Source organism: Furipterus horrens, unplaced genomic scaffold, assembly GCF_987537825.1.
Source record: "Furipterus horrens unplaced genomic scaffold, mFurHor1.1.pri manual_scaffold_6, whole genome shotgun sequence".
Classification (NCBI taxonomy): domain Eukaryota; kingdom Metazoa; phylum Chordata; class Mammalia; order Chiroptera; family Furipteridae; genus Furipterus; species Furipterus horrens.
This window is the reverse complement of record NW_028327176.1, coordinates 84935190-84958020: the sequence shown is the minus strand read 5'-3', so window position 1 is coordinate 84958020 and position 22831 is coordinate 84935190. Positions and strand designations below refer to the sequence as shown.

Genomic DNA, 22831 nt, shown 5'->3' with positions numbered 1-22831 from the left:
AATGTGCCTTACTGGGCACGTTAAGTATAGATCTTAATCGCCACGTCCACCATACTTCAGCCCCCCGTTTAGTTAGAAGATACTAGTAAATACAATGTTTAACACAATTGTTTAGTCTGATTTGACTTATGAACCTACTGCAGGGAAGGGGAAAAGACCGTCTTCAGCCAAGGACAGAGCTACACACTTCCCTAAATTCCTATAAGGCCAGTTCTGGGTTGTTTTTTAAGATTTTATTTATTTTTAGAGAGAGGGGAAACAAAGGACGGAGAGAAACATCTATCCATCAAAACATCCTCCCATCAGTTGCCTCTGGTGCACTCCCCAACTGGGAACCTGGCTGGAAACCCAGGCATGTGCCTGGACCTGGAATCAAACTGGCAACCTTGCACTTTGCAGGATGCTGCCTAACCCACTAAGCCACACCAGTAAGGGCAATGCCAGTTTTATTATTACCATTTTACAGACTAGAATACCAAAGTTCAGTGAAATCAAGTTTGCCCATGACCAGACAACTGGAAAGTGCCGAAGCAGGTATTTGAAGGGCATTTGCCTGGGATGAGGGACTAATTGTATAACATTTTGTCATGTTTGTTTTGTTTCTTTAGCAATCAATATTTAAAGTCCTCAAAGAAGGCCACAAAACTAACAAAGCTTCTTTGTGGCAAATGTTATGTACAGTTAAAATACAAATTACAATCTGGGAAGAAGTATTTGATTAAATGGACAAAATACAAAGAGCTCTTATAAAGCAGTGAGAGAAAGAAACAACACACTGGAAAAGTTGACAAGAGAGAAAACAAGCAATAAACAGAAGAAATACGAATGACTTATAACCAAATAAAAAACCTCTCAACTTCACTAGTAATTAAGGAAAAGTGAATTAAAGAAACAATAACATCCAATTGAAAAATAAGGATTGAGCACCTCAATGTTAACTTCAGTGTATATGAGCATATAAGCATACTCATATATACTTTGTTGAAGGTTGACATAGGCATGTTTTTTTTAAGGGCAGTTTGTCAGTACATACCAATGGTTTTAATGTGACTACCCTCTGACCTAGCAACTCCCCCTTTAGGAATGTACCATACTAAAATTCTTCCACCTGGGTACAGAGATATACATGCAAAGATGTTTATTGAAGTGTGTTTGTTGTTGTATTATTAAAACAATGGAAACAGCCCAAGTGTCCATCACTGGGAGTTGGTTAGATAAAATGTCAGTCATTGAAACATGTAAAATACTGGGCAACGCTTTGACAGGAGGTCACTGTATGACCTGGAGCTACATACAACCTGTCATGAGGGGAAGAAAAGCAGATTACAAAATGGCATAACTGACCCAGTCCCATCTTTGTAAGGAGCTTTACGTGAACTCAAATAGGTCATTTTGATGGGAACAAGCAAGGGGCGCTGGGCAGATCAGGTCACAGTTCTCTGCAAGTATAGGGGAAGCTCTGAGGCTATGCTAGCCACCTGCAGTTATCTACATTTAAGTTAAAACATTTAAAATTCAGTTCCTGCCCTGACTGGCATGGTTCAGTGGGTTGGGTGTCATCCCACATGATGAAGGATTGCTGATTCAGTTCCTGGTTGCGGCACATACCTGGAGGTTGTGGGCCAGGTCTCTGGTTGGGAGCATGCAAGAGGCAGCTGATTGATGGTGCTCTCCCTCCTTTTCTCCCTCTCTTCTCTCTAACAATAAATAGAATCTTTTTAAAAATTCAGATCCTCAGTCACACTAGCTTATTTCAAGGACCCAGTAGTGGCTACCTGTTGGATGGTGCTGGTATAGACCACCTCATCACAGAGTTCTCTTGGGGCTGCCTGCTCGAGGGAATGCAGTGGATGAGGGCAAGGTTTCCACGGCAGGAACTGAGCAGGCTGAGTTTCTGGAACTGGTCTTTAGGAAGAATATCAGTCTGGGCTTCTAGGAGCTGATTTGTAGGAGCTCCCTGACTTAAAGATATCGAGCCTGTGCTCCAGAACTTGCTGTGATATGGAGTTCATGAGCACCCCTCAGACAACATACTAGAGAAAGAGCAGAGACCCAGGAGCCCACACAGGCTGCTTCTGAGCAGCTCACCCTCTATAGCTTGGGCAAGTGACTTAACCCGGCAGAGTTTTCTTTGTGAAATGGCAATAATTTTAGCTACTTTATATGTTGGAAGTATTAATAAGATATAATATGTAAGAAGTATGGTACCTGGCACATAGTAAGTGTTCAGTAAATATTATTTCCTTTAAAAAAAAACTATAGAGAGTCATGTTGCTCTGAGAGCATGGGTTTGACTGAGAGAAGGGGTTTGACTTGGTCAGGCAAGTCAAGGGCAACTGCTGAGGGACAAACAGGTGTTACCAAGACAGACCGCAGGGAGCTGTGTTCCATGTAGGGAATAGCATACTACAAAGGCCATGTGGCAAGAAGGACTGAGGCCAGTGGGTGGAACTGAAAGGCCAGTGGTGCATAAAGGAGAGAGTGGTGAAGGACCCAACTTGGAAGTGGAGGGCCAAAGTTGGCCAAGATTTTGTTCTTATTCTAAAGTCAATGGGAAGCCATGAAAAGGTTTGAAACAAAGGAAAGGGATCACATTTAAGTGTTTTCAAGATCAATGTGGCTGCAGGGCTGAAAACAAACCAGAGAGGAGCAAGGCAGATCCTGGAAGACTACTGCTGTAATCCAGGCAAGAGGGAGGTGCTGTGTGCCAGGGGGAGATGGAAAGACAGAGAGAGAGAAATGATGAATTGAAGGGAAATTTGGGAAGTAAAATCAACAGAGCCTAGTGATAGACTGGATTTGTGAGGGGAGAATAGGTGACCCCAGGTTTCTGGCTTTTGCAGCAGGGTGGATGATGCTGCCATTTAGTCAGGAGACAGGGAGGAGCAAGTGTGAACATGCCAAGACAAAATACACATGAACTCTGGCTCCTTGCACACGTCTACAGCAGCAAGTCTCAACCAGTGAGCCACAAGAATTTTTAAAACATGCAATACCTAACTATTTAGTCAGGAACATTAACCTCTTTTCCCTTAGATTGTCAAATTAAAAAATGACAACAGCCAACACAATAGCTGTCCAGTGTGAATAAATCAAAATTATACCTATTTTTATGTGAAGTCAACAGAAAATATATTTTTTGGTGTGTTGCAGAATTTTAATAATTTATGTGTGCCATGAGATGAAAAAGGCTGAAAATTGCTCTAATCCCTGGTCTGCAGCTCAAGTTCTGAGCTCAGAGACAGGAGGTCGTGGCTCACCACATGGCATCTATCCCTAACCACTGAGTTCTGGCTTCTAAACCCTTGGCCTCTTAGTCCCCAGCTTAGACTGTGGTTCCCAGTGGTCTGATGTTATGCAGGTTTCAGTAGGACTCAGATCTGTGTCCTGGACTCCAAGGGTCTATGAATTCAACCTAAGATTAAATTATCCTCATTGCTATCCTCATCATTCTGTAAATATTATCAACCATGACTCCTAGGTCTCTATTTCACAAGATGGGCCTGCCATTCTTGAATGCTTGCAATGTTTTTTTTTTTTTTTTTTTCCGTTTCCAACCAAATTTGAACTCTTTGTTAAAAGTTCTCTTGGTGGTTATAGGTCATCATTCCAAGCCTCTGAAATAATTTAGGCTCTTGTTTCTGGCTCCCAGAAGTCATCCACTGGGTGATTTGCACGCACGATGAGACTAATCCAGGGATTCACCACCTGGGACTTCCAGACCCTTGGGGGGCAGGGGTCCTAGAATATGGGCTAGGCAAAGAAAAAAAGAAAAGACCTCTAATTTATTAACCTCTAACTGAAATTTAGCATTTCCTTCAAGTGTCTGAGCAAAATCCCAGGAGTACTAGCAGTGCATGTGACTGTCACTAATGAACACCACAGCTATTTCCATATCCCACTAGTCGTAGAAATCTCAGATGTTATTGTTATACTGTTTGAAAATATCAGTACTTATTACATCTGCTGCTAGGTGTTATTAAATATATGCAAAAGGATGTTAATATAGTATAATTGTTCACATTTTGGTAATGTCTCTGTAATCATCTATCTAATCATCTATCTCTCAAACACACACTTTAAATGGGTTTTAAAACATAAAATTCTGAGGAGTCAGTAGACCATCACCTGACTGTCAGAAGGGTTCATGGGTCAGACAAGGTTAAGACCACAGGCCTCCTGCAGAGCTCTTGTTGGAGCTGATGAGGTTTATCAACTGATGAATCTGAGGTCCCACTGGCAAGGGCCTGGCTTATGGAGACACAGTAGTGCTGGGCAAAGTACGTGGTAGGAAATGGAATAGAGAGGAGGAAAAAGAGAAGAAATAAAGAAAATGGGATGGGGGGAAGGAAGGGCAGAAGTAGATTTTACCAAAACTCCAAGAAACCTATGCATAGCTGTGGAAAACTCAATCTTTATTATTACCTGCCTAGTGCAGGGGATTAAAATTACATTGAGATAGATCCATATATTAGTGCAAAAATCTGTCTCTCCCACCAAAAATGTACAAACCCCAAGTGATTACAGAAAAACCAATGTGGCAGCTACAATAGAGATGCCCAGCCCCAGGGCCACAGCCATTGTTTCCTTTCCCCTAATCCCAATATTTATTCCACAGAAAATACAGGCTTAGAGAAGTTCTAGTTTCAAAACAGCAGGGGGAGGTGGGCATGACTGGGGGTCAAGGGCAGGGATCATCCCCAGGTCCAGTGTTTCAGAGGATTGGGGGGGGCGGGGCGGGAAGAAGCCAAAGCTGAGGACAATTCCAGGAGTAGGACAATTCCTTTTTTTGTCCTCCCCACTCCCCAAATTCTCAGCCAGTGGGGTCCAGTGTGTGATGGAGAGGGTGGGAAGCCACAGCCTTCCCTCCAGGAACCAGTGTTGTCCAGGGGCCTCGGTGCTCCAGGGGCCCAGTCCAGTGTCTGCCCTGTATTTGTCCCACACTCCCCCAAGGGATGGCTAGAAGATGTCCAAGAGGATCCCATCCACAGGGCCAGCTGTGTGGGTGGCAGGGGCTTTGAGGAGAGGAGCAGGGAGAGTGTCAGCTCCCTGGCAGGCCCAGCCCACCTGCAGTCACACTGCCTCTCAGAGGTGAAGGGCAGGGGGAGTGGGGATGCCATTAGCTCCTTGGGTTTGGTGCTGCTGGGCTCCTCTGAGTGTCCCTGAGGGAGGACCACCGGGTACCATGATTCACACTGTGTTGAGTGCATCTTCTGCCAAGAACCGATGCAGCTGGGAAAAGGGTGGTCGCTGCTCAGGCTCTCGGCTCCAGCACCGAAGCATCAGCTCATACAGGCCCAGCGGGCAGGCTGGCGGCCGGGACAAGTACACCTACATTGTGGCAGCAGCGTGGATGGAAGGCAGGGAACAAATGCTCTTTAATTCCCAAGATGGCAGGCTCTGCCCTCCCAGCACCCGGCCCCATCCTCCTGACCCAGGTGCTCAGACCTGCCGGCCTTGGTCCCGGAAGAACTCCCCTGCATTCTCGATGACTTGTTCATCTGTCAGCTGCCCAAAGGGCTGGGTTCGGCAGAGCATCAGCACCTCCCATAGAGTCACCCCAAAGGCCCACACATCACTCGCTGTTGTGAACTTCCCCTGGTGTGTGGATAAGGCAACAGGCAGAGAAAGGCATCAGGCAACAAAGACTTCCTCCTTTCCCCACACGGCCACAGCCCCTCAGCACTTCCTGGGCCTGACGACACTCTTCCCAGTGGGCTTTCTCCCAATAAGCTTGTCCCTCCCCTCAGCTCTGCCTTCCTTCTCAGGTTCTAGTCCTCTCCCTCATTTCTTCCCTTTTCTACACTCCTGCCCCCCGTTTTCTGGTCATGACTAGCTCCCAACTCATTCCCTTCTCTCTCTAGTCCTCTCTATCCCCTGGTCTCTCTTGCTTCTGCCACCCTGACTCCATCTCTCGGATCCTCTAGTCTCCTGGACCCCTGCCCATCACTCCATACCTCCCTGCTTTCTCCAGTTCCTGAGCCACAGGGAACCTCATAGGGCACTGGTCCAAACCCTCACTTTATAGATGAGGAAACTGAATGAGACCACAGGCTTCAAGAGGCAGCCAGAGCTCCCTGCCCTGCCCGCCTCTCACCATAAGGATGCACTCCCAGGCCATCCAGCGGATGGGCAGCACTGCCCGGCCCTGCACGCGGTAATAGTCCCCAGCATAGAGGTTCCGGCTCATGCCGAAGTCAGCGATTTTGATGGTGAAATTTTCCCCAACCAGGCAGTTCCTTGTGGCCAGGTCCCGATGCACAAAATTGAGTGTGGCCAGATAGCGCATGCCTGAGGCGATCTGGGCCGCCACGTGCAACAGCATCGGGTAGCTGAGTAAGGGAGCCAAGGACAGAGGGTCATTGGGATAGCCCCAGCCTCATCCTCACCTCACAGATTAGCAGGAGAAGGGCAGCCACTCCCTGGGACTGGGCTACACCAACTCTGGTGCTGAGATGGAAGTACCAGGTGGAGGCCCACAGGTAGGTGCCTGCTCAACCTTTGATTCATCCAACCCCAGGGAGCTACCACTTTTATTATGCTCCCTGAATGTGGACTCAGGCCGTGAGGGTGACAGAGGGCACAGGGAAATTCTTGACAAGGTCCAAGTCCCTTCGGCCCCTCACTGTAGCCATGCCCAGCTTTTCTAACCCTCATATCCCTCATCCCAGGCTCCCCCAAACCCAGAGCCTCCCCTCTGCCTCCAGACTGGAGCTCTCAGGGAAAGGCCAGCCTGGGTACCCACTGACCTGATGGTGGGCCCCTGGACGGCCTCCCCATCCCCCGGGCCCCCCTCAGCTGCCTTGTCCTCCAGCTGGTGGGCGCCGAGGAACTGGTTAAGGTCGCCGTTTTCCATGTAATCAGTAATCATGCAGAGAGGGTCATCCTGCACACAAACACCCAGCAGCCGGATGATGTTTGGGTCCTTAAGCCTTGACATGATCTTCACTTCCTTCAGAAAATCGTTCCTGGAAAGATAGGGAGAAGGTAGCAAGGACACCGAGGGGCTGACCTGCACCTGTGCCCCTACTCACATGGACCAGAAACCCACCCAGATCCATGCTGACTCATTATGATATGGGGCCTTCCCCAGACAACCCTTTTGTTATCTCTACCACATTTCTCTCTAGATCACTTCCCGCTCTTTGTGGCCTCCCTTGTCCTCCCAAATGCCAATCCTGATCCTTACCTGGCATTCTTGGTGGCATCTGGCCGTAGGATCTTGACAGCTACCAGCAATGGGTGTCCCTTGTGCACATTAAGGGGAAAATCAAGACTGACCAGATCTTGAGGGTTCTCTACCTCACACAGGTGCACCTGGAGAAATAAGGTCATTTGTTATGTGGTCAAAAGGATTCCCTGACTGGTGTGGCTCAGTGGGTTGAGCATCATCCTGCAGACCTAAAGGTCACGGGTTCAGTTCCAGGTCAGGGCACATGCCTAGGTTGCAGGTCAGGTCCCTGGCTAGGGGCATGCAAGAGGCAATAGATCGATGTATCTCTCACACATCAGGATGTTTCTCTCCCTTTCTCCCTCCCTCCCCACCTCTAAAAATAAATTAAAAAAATATTTTTAAAAAGGTTCAGTTAGGATAACACAATCACAGATGAGAAGTTCCTGCCCAAGGGGGATGTGTGGGCATGCCGTCAAAATCCCAGACAGATGGCTGGCAGGAATCCTCCTTACCTCCCCAAACTGTCCCTCGCCAAGCTTCTCCTTAAAGCGGAGCCGTGACCGAGGGAAATCCACTCTGGGGGGCCCATCCCCAGCCACCCCTGGGGGCAGTGCAGGCACAGCATAGGTGTTGCCCCCGGTGACGCCCTGCAGAGTGACAATGTCAGCCTCGGCATAATGGGGGACGCTGTTCTGGGGAGGTGGGGGCAGAAGCGGGGCACCTGGCTTCTCAGGCTCCATGTAGTCCCCACTGCAGGCTGGAGGGATGAAGGAAAGAAGACAGGACCAGCATCAGGAGCAGCCACCGAGAGCCACAGTTCTCCATACCCCAGCCTTCCATGGACACCATGTCCCAGCTGGGTGGGAGACTAGGTGTACCCTCCATCAGCTTCCTCAAACCAGAGAAGATGCTGGTGTGGGATGAGTTAGTCATTCCAGTTTTTGAGGCACTGGAGATGGTCATAAAGCCTTATTCTCCAGAAATCCCAGCACGGCCCAAGAAACCATGAGCTAAGTCTTGTCCAGAAGAGGAATTCCTTTACCCACCATCAGAAGAAGGATGGTGCCAGCCATCCAGTCAGCCTCCACTTTCTAAATCGTTGTCCCACTCCCTGCCAGCCCCTCTCCTTCACTGAGCTGCTCCCCACCTTCCTCCACAGTCCCCACTCTCAGCCTTGGCTCCAACACACCAAGCTCAAAGACAAGCAGAGATAGGGGCACACGGAGAAGGGAACAGTTCCTCATAGCCCGCACAACAAGGGGTCTACAGACAGAGGAGAAGAGGCAGAGCTCCCCCTCTTAGCTCTGGAGAAGGGGTGACAACGAGAAAGCAACACCAAGGAGGGGAGGAGCAGACAGAAAGGGTGGGAGTGTGAGCCTTCACCTCTGGGACTGCAGAGAGGACACATGGGGGTACAGGGCAAGCACCCAGGGTGAGAGGCCCTCCTCCTCAGAGTTCTAGAGAGAGGGGAGAACAAAGCAGTTACAGGAGAACCTGGGCCACCACCGCAACCTCCTCTCTGGCTCTGGAGAGCTGAAGAGATGGGGTGGAAGAGGAGGAGGGGGACAAAGCTGAGAACCAGTGGGCGTTCTACTCCTCAGCTAAAGGGGAGACTTTAAAAAGGAACAGCAGAGGAGAGCTAAGGGCATAAGAAAGTCCTCCATGGGGACTCAGGAGAGCAGAAGAGGCCACAGTGAGGAGAGGAGGCAGTGCAAGGTGTGAGGACTCTTCCTTGCCCCAGTAGAGGTGTGGGGAGCCTGGCGGAGCCCAGGGCAGAGGGGCTTACCCTGGGTGTTGGTGGGTTTGGCCCAGGCGGGTGTGGGGGGGCCCGGGCCTCGAGGGGGACGGGCGTAAGTGGCCAGAAGGAGGCGGTAGGCCGGATTGGAGAGCAGCAACGCTGTCGGGAGAAGGAGGGGTGGGGGAGACACGGGGAAGGGATGAGACTCAAGGCTGGACAGACAGGGAGAACTGGAAAAGAGAAAGACCAGGGCTGACGGGAACGAGTGTACTAAGAGAGACAGGATCAAACAAGATGTGAGAGTGCTGGATAACTGAATGGATAATGAATGGATGAACAGATGGGTGTCTGAATGGATGGATGAATAGATGATGGAAGGTAGGATGAATGGATGGATGGATGATGGATGGACAGATGGGTGTATGAATATGTATAGATGAATGGCTAGATGAGTGATGGACGAATGGTTGGATATGTGATGGATGGATGGATGATAGATGGATAGAGGAACAGACAAATGATAGATACATGGTGAATGGCTGAATGATGTATGACCATAGAGGGATGGATGATGGATGGATGGATGGATGGATGGAAGAAACATCGTGAGTCTAGGAAAAAGGAGAGGGACCAGGAAGACAAAATGAGAGGGCACAACAAAAATGGAGAGTTGTGTATGGGACAGAGACAGGATGACACCACTGAGGACTCTTGGGTAACAAATGGGAAATTCTTGAGGGAGATTATATGGTAGGGACATGGAATGATATAGTGGGTGGTGACCAGGGGCACAGAAATAAGAAAATTAGTTGAAATTGGGGACAACAAAAAAAGAAGGGTAGGGGAAAGGAACACAGTAAGAAAACAGGCAGAGAGGATGGAGGTAGAACCAGAACAAGTCAGGTCTTACCAGAGCCATTAGGGACACTGGGGGCAGAGTGGGGTGGATTCCCACAAGGCCGGGGCTCCTGGTAAGGGGGTGGCTCTCGAGGACCTGGGCGGTTGTTGATGAGGATGGTGTCCCCAGGGACAGAGAGATGAACTGTCAGCTCCTCTTCTAAGACCTGACGCTCGGCCTTGTCACGGGAAAGGCAAAACATGAACTGTGCTGCTGCTTAACATGCACATCCCAGCTCTTTGTTAAATGCTGTCCCCATGTCCCCTTCTTCCATCCTCACAACAGCCCTGGAGTTGTATCTACAATTAACTCCACTTCACAGGTAAAGAAACAGAGGCTCAAGAGCATTTGAGTCCCAGGATGGGATCCCACCCAGGTCTGAGCAATTCATAATTGTCAACTTTAATGCATATCACCACTCTGGACTTTCACTGAAAGACATGGGTTTGGGGTATGCCAGACATCTTCTGGCTGCTTCTCCAGGTCCAAGTTTTCCACTTAGCCTTGGCCCCAAGAGGTGACCAGCATGGACTTCGGTGACAGGCTGTGGTTCGGTTAGCCAGAGAGGAGCTCCAGCAGGAGTTTGGAGGGCTGACCCATGGAAAGTGTGTGGAAAGTGTGGTCAGGCTGATTATTCTCCCAGCTCCTCCCTGAGGGGAAAACTCAGGCTACTGAATCCCTGAACCAGTCTGCTGCCCCATCAAGGTATTCTCTGCACAGGCTCACTTCCTGGGTTCTGGTAAGTATGGTCTCTCACCAAGCAGCCCAGGACGGTGACATTGTGGTGACTGGTGCTGGGGACCCAACTACTACCCTTGACTTCCATGTACCCCACTCACACTTTTGTAAGTGGTCTCTTTACTGAGCCCCCCTCCAATTATTCTAATTAGACTGTGCTCTGGGTCCCTATTGGACCCTGACTAACGCAGATACAGGTGGCCTCAGGCCTGGAGCCCTACCCACTGCCCCAGCTGCCCACCTTGCTGAGGAGCCTGCGCCAGTGTAGTCGCCAGAGCATGAGGGCAATGATGAGCAACAGCAGCAAGATAATGGCCACCAGGCAGCCGATGAGAATGGCAGTTGGGCTCCCCTCAGCCTTGGCCACAGGCTGCTGACCCCTGGGCTCCAGCTCTGGTGGAGGAAAGAGGGTCAGAATGGCAGAGAGCTTCCCAGCCAGGCTGGGGAGCATACAGGGAGGACCAGCACACAGGACCCACACCCAAAAGAGGCCCCGGGTTGCTTACCCAAGCTGCTAAAGTTGGTGGGAGGTGGGCCAGGTGGCCACCAGGGGACTGGTGGGAAGGTGCCCCCCAGAGTCAGAGAGGAGTCATTCATAACATCTGGGAAGAAGGAAGAGAAGGAAATAAGGCAGAGAGGGAGGGGAGATGCAGGGAGGGGGACCTGGAGGAGAACTAGTGAGAAGGTGAGGAGTGGGAGCAGAACAGGGGTAGGAACAGGGTTTCGGGGCTCTGGAGGCCCTGACTATGGTGGATGTTAGCTTTTCAGGAGAGACCCAGGGTAGGGGTCGTAGTATCAGGAGGCTTAAAGAAGAGGCTATTTCCCAACCAGCACAGAGTACTTCAATATTTTAACAGCCAACACTATCATACTGGCTCAACATCAGTCCTGAGGAAGGTGCTCATGAAGGACAGACAGAGACAATGGTGGGGAGGGAGCATTCAAATTATTTGGAGGACTCCCTGCCTGAGAAGCCTCATGGGTGATGGGTAGATATGGTGCCAGGGGTGGGTATCTTGGGGCACTGAGGTCTTGGCACAGAGGCTGGGGACTGGGCTGACATCAGAGCTTACCAGAAATGAAGGAGATCTCACTGAAGAGTAACCAAGGCCCAGCAAAGAGGAAGCGGCACTGCAGAAAGCGGGCCACGCGGCCGCCCAGAGGCACCAACACAGCTCGGGCTCTGGGGTCCCCCAGGCTGTCCCCCAGGGCGTGGCGCACAGGATCCCCTTCCCAGGCCATGGTCGGGCCCCGCTTGAAGCGACACTCCACCCCACCAGGCAGGCGGGCTCCCAGGGTGTGCATGTTGTTAGAGTGGACCTGAGGGGAAGGGAAAAGGGACATAGGGCCAAGGCCAGCAGAGCCCAGGCAAGCATTCCAGGGGTCCCCACCCTTGTCTCACAGCTTTCCCTGGGAGTTCGACACACTCACCTCCATGGCCTGGAAGGCCCTCAGCCGGTCAAACTCAAACTCCATCTCCATGTAGCCACTGGGAAAGCTGTGGTTGCTCCATCCCACATAGTCATAGCCTGGCCAGACCCGCAGCTCCTGGCTCTTCCGAAAGTCATCCAGCCCCACCACACCATCTGCCAGCTGGCCCAGACCGCCATACTGCAGCCTGGAGAAAAGGGGCCAAGTAAGAGATTGGAAGAGAAGAAAGTGTCGCGTACCGAGGTGCTCTGCCACCCCAAACCCCACAGTGGCCTGGCCCAGACCCAGGACTGGGATGGGTACTTTGAAATAATGTGCTGCACAAAGCACCCTGTGATGTGTGTGTTTATTGTGACTATTTCCAATAGATGTGTTAGCAAAGAGGTGCCTTCTAATTTGCACAAGATGTCACATGAGCTAGTGGTCGCCTTGCTGCCCTTCAATCCTGGTCCTGTCCTTTGAGGCCTCACCTAACCCATGCCCCTCCCCATTCCTCTATCTCACTGCCCAGACTACTTACCAACTCCCCACCCCCACCCCACCCCCACTCACTTTATCCTCCCTCCCTCCCTCCCCAGGCTTCGGCCTGTGGGGCCTACTTCCTCACCCGCCAACTGTGTGTGTGGTGTGTCCATCATAGGTGGAGTCGTTGAGGTGCACGGCCTCAGCTAAGTACATCGTCTGCCCCATGGGGGCCGTGTAAGACAGGAGTCCATCTGAGGCAGGGTTGGAGAAGGGGTGTGAAGGCAGGAGCCTCCGTCTCCCATCCTTCCGCAGGCCCACTGGCACAGAGGAGGCAATGCTGGCCAGTCCCCTCCTCAGAGTGATAGCTTCCCAACAGGAAAAAGAAGGCCCTGGATGCCCCTCTCCCCAGGATATAAAATGAGTTCTCAGGGGGATGAACCCCTGAACAACTCACCCTTCCAGAGGCAGCCGTAGAGCTCCACCCGCAGACAGACGCTCATGACCCGGTCTGCCCTGGGGTAGAAGCGAACCAGCCGGGCCACCATGGGGGGCCCAAGGTCCTTCAGCACAACTCCCCCAGGGTCCTCATTACCTAAGATCACCTGTTGGCCAGGAAATGGGGTGCATGGGTAGGAAAGGCAAATCTAACTCCTCTGTCACCAGCTGCTCCCAGGCCCCCACCCATGCCACACACAGATCCAGGAAGGGTGATGCTGAGCACACGGGTTGTGGGGCTGCAGCAGAGTGCTCTGACACGTCTGCCAGCCTGATGGTCAGCCCTCCCACTCCTGGCCTGGCTCCCTGTATCGGTCTTAAAGTCACTCAACTCATTGTGCCGGATTCCACCCCTTCCTCACAGCCCTGCACCCCTGCTCCGGCTCGCCCATCCCCTCTGTCACTTTACAGGCACTGGCCCAGAGTCTGCCAGGCACCAGCCCTCACGTCCTCAGTGGCAAACACCAGTCCCTCCCCTGCAGGGACTGTAGGGAAACAGCTGTGAAGAACAAGAGGTGGGGAGTGGGGCTGGAGCAGTGGGAAGGGGGTTGGTCAGAAAAGGCTCTCTGAGGAGGTGATATCTGGGGGAAGAACTAAATGGAGTGAGGGAGAGACTGTGCACATGGGTGGGGGCAGAGGAGGAGATTTCCAGGCACAGAGAACAGCAAGTGAAATGTGCTCAAGCTGTGGGATGAGCCCTAGCTTGCTCAGGAACAGCCAGAAAACCAGGGTGGCCCAGGTTGGGCAAGGATAATGGATAGGCAGGAGCCAGAGAAGATCAAGCTTCTGTACTCAGGAAGGTCCTTCACTTTTGTTCTGGCACAGTGGGGAGCCAGCAGAGGGCCACCAGCAAGCCAGTGTGTTTTCTAAAGTATGCTGGATGTGGCCTCTGGGGCAAGATCTTCAGACAGGAAGGACAGAAGCAGGGAGAACAGTTAGGAGACTACATCGGGCCTTCACCTAAGCTGGGATGGGGTGGGGGCAGTGGGGAGAGGTCAGAGGCAGGAAACAGCATGGAGGTAGCAGAGATTGGCCTTGCTGATGCACTGGAAACAGGAAGTAAGAGAGTAAGGAGTCAAGGAAACCATCTTAGCTCATGGCCTGAACAACTAGGCACATGGTAGTACTGTTTCCTGAGCTAGAGAACACTGTGGGAATGAGGGGAGACTGGCTTGGGGTGATCATGAGACTCAAGTTCAGCTTGGGAACTCGATGGTAAGTTTGACACACCCATTAGATATCTAGGTGCAATGGTGCAGAAGTTGGTCAGGTGTGCCAAAACTAGATAGAGCTCAGGTGGAGAGATTTGGGCTAAAGAGGGTGTGAATTGGAGGATGGTCAGTGGATAGATGGCATTTAAAGTGTAGCTGGAGAAGAGCCACCCTTCCCGGCTGCTGACCCCTGCCAGCCTCACCTCCTGACCCCAACGGTCCTTCCAGTCCATCCAGCGGTGGCCGTCCCGGGAGTAACGCAGCCGGTAGCTAGGGGAGAACTCCTTGCCCAGACCCCCGGCATGCCGCCCCTGGGTGCCCACCAGAGCCACCAGGTGCAGCTGCCGAAGATCCACTTGTAGGTACTCCTCTTCCTTGGGAAAGACTGGTCCTGCAGGGCACCATGCCCCGTCCCCATCACTGCTCTCCAGCCTGGGAGGGGGCAGGGGATCAGAGGGAACATCTGGCCCTGGGTCTGCCTCTGGATTTAGTATTTAAAGCCCCACCCTTCCCAGGACTGTGGAAGTTTCATTGGCTTTGGCCTTCTCAGAAGCCTCTTGGCTTATGCAGAGGGGTTGGAAGGGCAAATAAAGAACCTAGTAGTTAACCACCAGGGCAGCCCCAGTGTGCCAGGTACCTGCTGTGGCGAGCAGCTGTGGAGTCTGACCAGGAGCTAGAGGCGGAGATGTCTCCATCTGGGATGGTCCGGTCCTGCATACCCAGCGCATAGCGGCACTTGGCTGGATGAATACAGGCAGACAGATGGTCAAGGCCCCTGATTCTCTGACTACCAAGTCCCATCCCTAAGGGACCCAAGAGCCAGTCTCCTCACCAGGGTCAAAATGTCCCTTCATGTCAGCATCTCCAGTTGTCACCAAGCACAGCAACAGCAGTAGAAACGAGAGGGCTCCTGGCCCCATAGCTACTGACCCCGTGGGCCTAAGGGGGTGGGGGCAGCATCTCTGCAGGAGACAAAATGGGTGGGAAATAAGTTAAAGGGCAATCTGGGAGAGCAAGCCACAGCTACAGCAATAACAGAGAGACAGAACAGGCTGCTTGGGACATAATGGCAGTAAGATGACAACAGTGGGAGTTGAGAGCATCAGCTATATTTTTAGAATGCTTCCCATGTGCCAGACACTGGGCTAAACTGTGGTCCCCTCCCCACCTAGGAGCCCAGAATTCTAAGACAAGTGGGGGACTCCAGCACTTTCCAATCTCACAGTCCTCTGTAGCTATGCTAAGCCCAGTATGACCCCTGGACCAGCAACTTTGGCAGCACCTGGGAGCTTGGGAGAAATGCAGGATCTCAGGCCCCACTCTAGTCCTGCACTTCAACACAAACCTCAGGTGATCTGTGCCCAGGCACAGAGAACCCCCTGTTCTTCCTCTCTGGGGCCCAGGCAGCTCGTCCCAACTAAAACCATTCCATCTGGTATCTCCTTATGAACCCTAGTACAGGAAAAGCTATATTGACCTGTCCTTCTCCTAGGTTTGCACTGAGCTCTCCAGGCCCTGGAATCCTGAGGGACCACCCCTCATATGCTAGCTCTCAGTACTCTGCCTTCCACCAGACCAGCTGTGCCCTCAGTTCCCACTTTCTGAAGGGGGAAGAGCCCAGGGCTGAGGGAAAGGCTGAGCTGCCTTGGAGAGGAGGGCGGGTCTGAAGACAGGGCTCAGGTCACCCCAGGAGGTAGGAGGAGTGGGGGACATTCCCCCATCTCTTTGTCTTCCTTTAGCTGCTCCCACAATGCTCCAGGCAGGAATGTAAGAAGCAGCTGAGACCCCACAGCTCTGAAGAAGCAGCTGAGGGGCTGACTGAGTTGTGAGGGGCACCCTCGTATCCAAGCAGAGCTAGAACCAGAGGCATCATGCCTAGTCTCTTGGGGGTCCAGAAGCTACACACAGGGGTCTGGAATTCCTGGGTCCCACTCTCCACTCCCACCACTGTCAGGAACAGCGGGGCCCTTGTTCCCCTGAGTAACCTTCATGCCTATCCCAGATGAGTCATCGGAGCCAGATGGAGCAAGAGGAGCCTGGGCAGGGATACAAAGGCAGGCAGAGGATAGGAGGCAGGGGGGTCAGGGGAGGCAGGGCCAGAAACACAAAGCAAGAGGTAAATAGAGCAGGCTCAGAAGCAAAGCACAGAGCCAGCAGAGAAACGCACAGCCGTCTGGGACAATGCTTCTCAGACACCTCCATTCCCCATTCTCTCCACTGGGTCAGACACAGGGAAAACAGGCCCACTAGACCTACCCCAGCTCCACCCATTCTGCCGCTCTACAACCATGGGGCCAGACACCCAGGCAGGAGGCAGGTTGTTCACTCTCCTTTCCCCACCCCCCACTCCAGACAACACCCACACAGCTCTGTATATGCTGATACACACTCATGCACACTCACACACAGACATATGTGGTGAGACGCATGGACTTAGAGCCTGCTGTAAACACAAGCTAGATTAGCCCACGCACACACACACCTCGGTGTCTCACAGACAACCCGTCACAAACTCAGTGACACTCACATGTGATATCCACATAAATCTGTTACACACATAGACTCCCAGCCAAAGCAAACACAGATGCTCACACATCAACTCCATCCACACCTCAGCCTTCTTGAAGTCCAAGCCCATCACTCAGTGAAGAGCCATCTTCAGACACCTGCAAACATGAAATAACGAGACACCATATATATGCTCCTGCCATCAGAGGACAATATGAAACACACACACTCAGGCCCTTGGGGGACAGGATCCCACGGGCCCACCACCTACAGGGTGACCAAACCAACAGGAAGTGGAGGGGGTGGGGAACTTGGACAGCTGGGAGCATTAAGGAAGAGCCGCGTACCCTGCTTTCACCTGTCTCCTGTACCACTCAATTCTGCGCACACCGACTACCCTCAGCAACAGTGAGTCTGAACACCAGACTGGCTGGGGGTGGAGGTCTGGAAAGGAATGTGCAGCCAGCAGGGGACCTGCGGGTGGGGAAAGGCTGGAGGGAGGAGTGGAGGAGAGACTGAGGATGGCGCTCATTCTCTCACCTCAGAACCACCTGACCATCCTGCGTGGATGGGTGGCTGCCACAAGCAGGTTAGGGAGCCAGTCCCTCTGCGGCCAGGCTGCCAGTTGGGTGCTGGCTGGGTGCAGGACCCAAGGACCGGCTAAGCGGGAGGGCAGGCCCACTTCTCACGGGCTCGAGGAGATGATCAGTGCGGCTTCCTATGAGCACCTGTCTTCCCTGCTGAGTAAGGGGGGGGGGGTCCTTGCTCAATGCGGGAACACACTTTACCGACGTCAGGGGCTCCTGCACTTACAGAGAGTAAGCAGAGCCCCCGGGAGGGAGGCAGGGACAGCCCTCGAGGGGCTGGACAAGCAAGTGCAGCTCGGCACGTCCTGCCTCCCCGGCGCGGCCCGCAGCCCTGGGCCGCCGCGCTCGGCCCTTCGCCCTGCAGGGGTCCTCTGCTGCTCTCCCTACCTCTCATCGCTCTTCCCGCGAACCCGGCGTCCGGCCCGCAGTGGGACCTCGGTGGCGGCTGCCGGGCGAGGGGCGGGGGAGGCGGCGGGAGCCGGGAGCCGGAGCGGAGGCGCCGGCGGGACTTGGGTGTCGGCGGCGGCTCCCTGAGCAGCTGTCGGGGGCCTGTTCCGGGGAGAGGAGCCAGGGCTGTGCGCCGCGCGCTCAGGCACCGCCTCCCTCGCCCAGCCCCCGCCACCTCCCCCAGCCCGCGGCCGGGCTGCGGCCCGCCCCGCCCCCAGTCGGGCCTGCTGCTACCTCCTGGTTGTCCCCACGGTCACCGCCCACCTCAGCGTGGCCCCCGCATCGCCCTCCACGCACCAACCCCCCAGGTTCCCCAACGGAGAGAATCGCCGAGCTGAGGCCCCTGCGGCCGCCGTATCCCCGCTTAGGGCCTCTCACACACCCAACCCCCTCCCTACTCCCCCTTTTCTGGGCTCAGTTCCCGGAGAGGGAGGTGATGGGGGACAGCCCCAGGGCAACGCGAAGAAGCAGGTTCCCACAGGCCCAGGCCCCCGCCCAGCAGCGGGAGTTTGGTTGGTGGAGAGAATCAGGGCTCACCTGTCCAACCAGCCTCCTCCCCGGACCCATTCTGCACTTCAACCTCCACTGCCCCAGAGCCTGGCGCCAGCCCCTCTTTCTCGGCCCTTCCAGTTCCTCCCTGGACTCCTAGCCCTGAAGTCCTCCTCAAGGCAGGCCTCCCTCAGGCCCAGCCAGCTCTGGCTCCATGCACCTCACAGCAAATATAAACTCACCCGGACACCAGCCGAGAAGAAACACAGTCCCAACCTGATAAGTACACAAAAGCATTACCAGGAAGAGACTGGCCCTTGGGAGAGCCAAGGCACAGTTGGGCACATGCTCCAACCCACGACACACAAACCCAAGGACATCCCACCTGCTAAGGGACTCACTAACAGACAATCAGGGTCACTGAGAGAATCATCCTCTTTGACCAAACCCCAGAGTGCCCCCAGAGCACCTACCCCTCCCCAGACAGCCGCTGGGGAACCTGGGGCAGGAGAGGCTGGCCGAGGGGTGGAGTCAGGCTGGGGATGGGGACAGGGTGTCCATGAACCTCACCTGGGCGGTTCTCAGCCTCTCCTTCCAGGGCAATGCTGGGGAAGACCAGCCTGAAGCCAGGCTGAGCTGCACCCCATGCCTCAGGAGAGAAGAAGCAACCCCTCACGCCCCGGTGGGACATTCCACACCCCAGGCCCATGCTGACCCAAGCCAGTTGGCACAGCGGTGCCAGACAGAGAGGTCCACTGAGGGGTCTGCTGCAGAGTACAGTTAACCATAAAATCCTGAAATCCTTGCCCCCCTGTCTCTCCAGAAGAAATTCCTGATTGGTGATGCCCACCTCACCCCAGCCCAGGACTGGAGGAGTGACAGGGATGCAGGGCTGGGGCCCAGGGGAGTCAAGTGACAGCGGAAAGGGGGCTGGAGCCGGCTGGAATGTGGGGCTCGGAGCCGAGATTCCCAGAGGCCAGTGAGGGAAATCCCTGCCATCTGGGGCCCCAGAGCAGCATCAAGACTGAGTGTCCACCCAACTAGCCAGAGCCCACCCCATGTCTCCTGCATCACTTCTAACTGCAGAGACCCTTTGTCCTCCCAAACCTCCAAAGGTCTCTTCCCCTCCCCCATCCATGCCCTCCCAGGCAGACTTCCCTCCCCTTCAAGCCAATGGCTTCCTGCTGCCCAGGAAAGAGAGGAAGGGAAACAGTTGGGGGGGAGGGAGAATGTAAGGAGAGGCACGGATAGGAGACAGTAGCTTCAGGACTGCAGACCACCTGGCCACAGTGGGGAGACCCGTCAGGACCAGTGAGAGGAAAGAAGGACCAGATCAGCCTCCCACTTGAGCTACAGTCCCCTTCCTGGGAGGTGCAGCTGGCTCTGGGGCAAGCAAGCTGGGTTAGCTGCTGGGAAGAGTGAGAACTGGCTAGTGAGAGGGCAAGGTGAGGGCTAGACAAGGTCCTAGGCATTAGTCAGGCCCTGGTACCACTTGGTGCAAATGGGAAACTGAGGCCCAAGAGTGGAAGCAGGAGGAGGATGTAGTGCTGGAAGGGAGAAAGATGCAGTCAAGCTCAGCTCTGGGTAGCCTGGGCCATGGAGATAGCTGATGATGATGATGGAACTTGGAGACAAGGGATACATGGAGGCCAAGAATGAGGACTAGGGGTCCGAGAGAGAGAAGGGGATGGAGACAAGGGCACACCACATGCAGCAAAAGGTGGAAAGACTGAGGTCTGGAGAGAAAAGTGCTGGATGGAGCAATATAACTGGATGAAGATGGGAGGAGCGACAAGCAAAGAGGAGGGCAGGAAAGTGAGGCTCCCTGAGTAGTGAGCAGGCAGACAGACCAAGAGTACAAGAAACAGAGACCAAATAGAGAAGAAAGGGCTGGAATGAGACCAAAAGATGGGGGAAGAGGAGGGAGACTGAGGCACCAGGGGTGAAACACAGGGACATGGGGAGATGAGAAGAATAAGAGACTAAGAAAGTTTGAGGGGCACCTGTGGGACAGACCAGGAAAGATGGGCGAAAGATGGAATCAAACCTGCTTCTGGGTATCAGAACACAGGTCAAAGACTTCCCCTTGGGGCCATCATTGCCCCTCAGCCCATAGTCAAACTCTCTTCTCCATCCTTCCTCTCCTCCCGCCAGGCTGGCAGAACTCCCCTCCAACCTAGACTGCCTGGTTCCTCCTTTGAGGGGAGGGCCCAGCTCAGTCCTCACTCCTGCCCTCCCAGTTCAGCTCTGGCTTCCTCTCACCTCCAGCTCAGTCCTGGGTTCCGACTAGTCCCTCAGTCTCAGGCCTTTGGGGGTTACAGGTCTGAAGCTGCCAAGGCTGCCTGCCTTTGTCCGCCCTTCGGGGCGGTGAGCAGCTGCCCAGGCCAGCTGCCTCGGCTTCAACGTGACCATGGCAACCCAGCCAGCTCCCCTAGCTGAGCCTCCCTGCCCCCGCAGAGAAGGAGGGAACAGCCTGGCCAAGGAGAAAGGGGAGGGAGGGGGAGGCCAGGACTGAGAAACTGAACCAAAGGGAGACGGCAGACAAAGAACCCCCAGACAAAAGGAGGTGGAGGGAGGCAGCTCAAGAGAAAGCTGCCTGGCTGGCTGTGCTGAGGGATTTGGTCCAGCTGATGGGGAGGCTCCCGGCAGGAGGGACAGCCCAGGGAGGAAGAAGAGAGGTTAGAATTGATTGGCGGTGGTCCTTTGAAGGCCTCCTCAGTCCCTAACGCTTCTCTTTCTTCTCTCAGTTTTTGCACCCTGGGGATAACCAGAGTACCAGTCTCCTAGTTGGTTGCCCCCATTGTACCAGTGGTCATAGGAAGAACCTGTGGCCAGAAGTCACCCTTAATTTTCAAGAACCCCAACTTTAAACATAGCCTGACCTGTCCCCTCTGAAGTACAAATGTCCTTGTTAAACAAGGTACTCCAATTATTGGTTTGGAAACTAGGATCCCCAAAGCCAAAGTGACTGGGTTTGGAGGGATGGGGAGGGAGGGAGAAGTTACTGATGCCTCTCACAGCACCAGGGCCCGGGATGCAGAGCACCCCATGGGGATGGGGAACCACAGCTTTCCTCTTAGAGGTCAGGAGTGAACTTGCCCCTCAACATCTACAGCACCCCAGTTCCCTCACCCTTAAAATGGAGATAATGCCTGCCCTGCACAGGGAGCCTTCTGAGATGATCTTTTGAGAAGTGGCTGTAAAGGACAGGGCCTTCTGATAGAAGCAACCATCCAAAGTCCACCAAGAGAAGTGATCTCTCTCTGTGGCTTTCTCATGTATCACTTGGGTCTCTGAGTTCCACCTCCCAACTCATTCCTCAGTTATTAAGGGTTTGTGCAGGGCAGGGATCTGACAGTAAGAACTATGAAAAATGTACTCACTGTCCTCCAGACATTTACAATCTAGAGGGGGAGCCAGACACGTGTATGTGTGCATGAATGTGCACATATGTGTATATATGTGTGTTATGCCTGTATGTGTATGAGTATATATGTATGTATATGTTGATAAAGACTAACTGGAACTTTAAGCAAGCAATCAGTCTGGAGAGTCTATGGGAAGAGCTAGGGTTTATGGACGTTCTCACACTCTCAGTAATCATAAGAACCCTACAAGAGAGAACCCTACAGAAAGAACTCTATGTTTATCCTAAAGCTCTATGGTTCTAAATTCCCCTTCCCTTAACTTCCTTTCCCTTCTGTAACTACCCCTTCATCTTGGCATGCATAGCATTGTGTACACTTGGCTTGCCATGTCTGTGTGCACTGGGTTACAACCTAGCCAACATTATTTTTCAGTCTCCATTGTGTGTGTATATGTGTTGCATATGTGTGTGTATGTATCTATATAGTCATAGAACACAGCTGACCCATGCCGTAGTCAGAGCTGGAAGGGGCTGTGTGAACCCAGGTCCTCCTACATGGAGTGGAAGGCAAGATTACTGAAGACCTCATGGAAAAGTTGGAGCTTGAACTGGGTCTTAAAGATTTGCAGAAATGAGGCAAGGCCATTCCTGGCTGAAAGCGTTGAGGGAACAATCGCAGGGAGGCATCAACATGGTTATGTGAAAATGCAGTGTGACTGGAAGACAAGATCTGTCCAGATGAGTAAACCCAGAAAGGCAAAGTGAGGCGAGGTGACCTCATTAGTAGTTTGGCTTATTCTGAAAGTGAGGAGGAAGATCCTTAAGATTTGAGCTGGAAAATCACATGATTAGATTTGTGTTATTTTAAAAGTGGTTCTGACAGCATAGTGTTGGATGCACAGTGCCAAGCAAGGTTGAGGGGGAGGGAGGGGTCAACCCACCTTTATCCTGTCCGCACCCTCCTGGTGTTCTACTCCCAGTCCCCAGCCAGGAATGCTATAAGGCAATGGTGAGCTCCTACAGAAAAGCAGTGTACATTCTAGGTATTTTCCCGGTGTTTTTACCTATCATTTGGTTGTCCCTCTGGGGCCTCTACGGTGGGTGGGGTAGGGTTCCTCATAAAAGGGGAATCAAGTCCAGAAAGGCTGTAACTTGCCTTAGATCTGAGGCAAGTTGCTGCTTTCCACCCAACACTTCACCTAGATCCTCCACCTTCTCTTTCAGACTTGGGAGAGGCAGAATGGCCTCTGTGGGGCTGGACTGGATACTAACCTGAGCCTCTT

The 22831-nt window shown here is 53.2% G+C and overlaps 1 protein-coding gene and 1 long non-coding RNA gene across 6 annotated transcripts in view; one reads left to right on the top strand and one right to left on the bottom strand.

Moving 5' to 3' along the window:
- Positions 1-4398: 4398 nt before the first annotated feature.
- On the bottom strand, positions 4399-18062 carry DDR1 (discoidin domain receptor tyrosine kinase 1). Of its 5 annotated transcripts, none has more exons than XM_090282046.1 (19): positions 17927-18062; positions 17633-17794; positions 14983-15112; positions 14788-14890; positions 14354-14582; positions 12899-13046; positions 12587-12695; positions 11980-12166; positions 11622-11868; positions 11055-11150; positions 10790-10941; positions 9823-9988; positions 8961-9071; positions 7687-7931; positions 7190-7317; positions 6750-6968; positions 6098-6332; positions 5449-5598; positions 4399-5331 (listed from the first exon to the last, which is right to left on the bottom strand). In XM_090282046.1, the coding sequence occupies exons 3-19, from the start codon at positions 15068-15070 to the stop codon at positions 5191-5193; spliced, it is 2754 nt and encodes a 917-aa protein (XP_090138172.1). In that variant the 5' UTR covers positions 15071-15112; positions 17633-17794; positions 17927-18062; the 3' UTR covers positions 4399-5190. The 5 variants fall into 5 exon arrangements, with proteins under 5 accessions (XP_090138172.1, XP_090138168.1, XP_090138169.1 ...); XM_090282042.1 differs by lacking the exons at positions 17633-17794; positions 17927-18062 and adding exons at positions 16762-16816; positions 17006-17192; XM_090282043.1 differs by lacking the exons at positions 17633-17794; positions 17927-18062 and adding an exon at positions 17199-17258.
- The window catches only part of LOC150006700 (uncharacterized), a 34311-nt gene continuing 28175 nt past the window's right edge, over positions 16696-22831 (top strand). The window contains exon 1 of the long non-coding RNA XR_016511989.1: positions 16696-17066. This is a non-coding gene — a long non-coding RNA (uncharacterized LOC150006700). The remainder of the gene's footprint in view (positions 17067-22831) is intronic.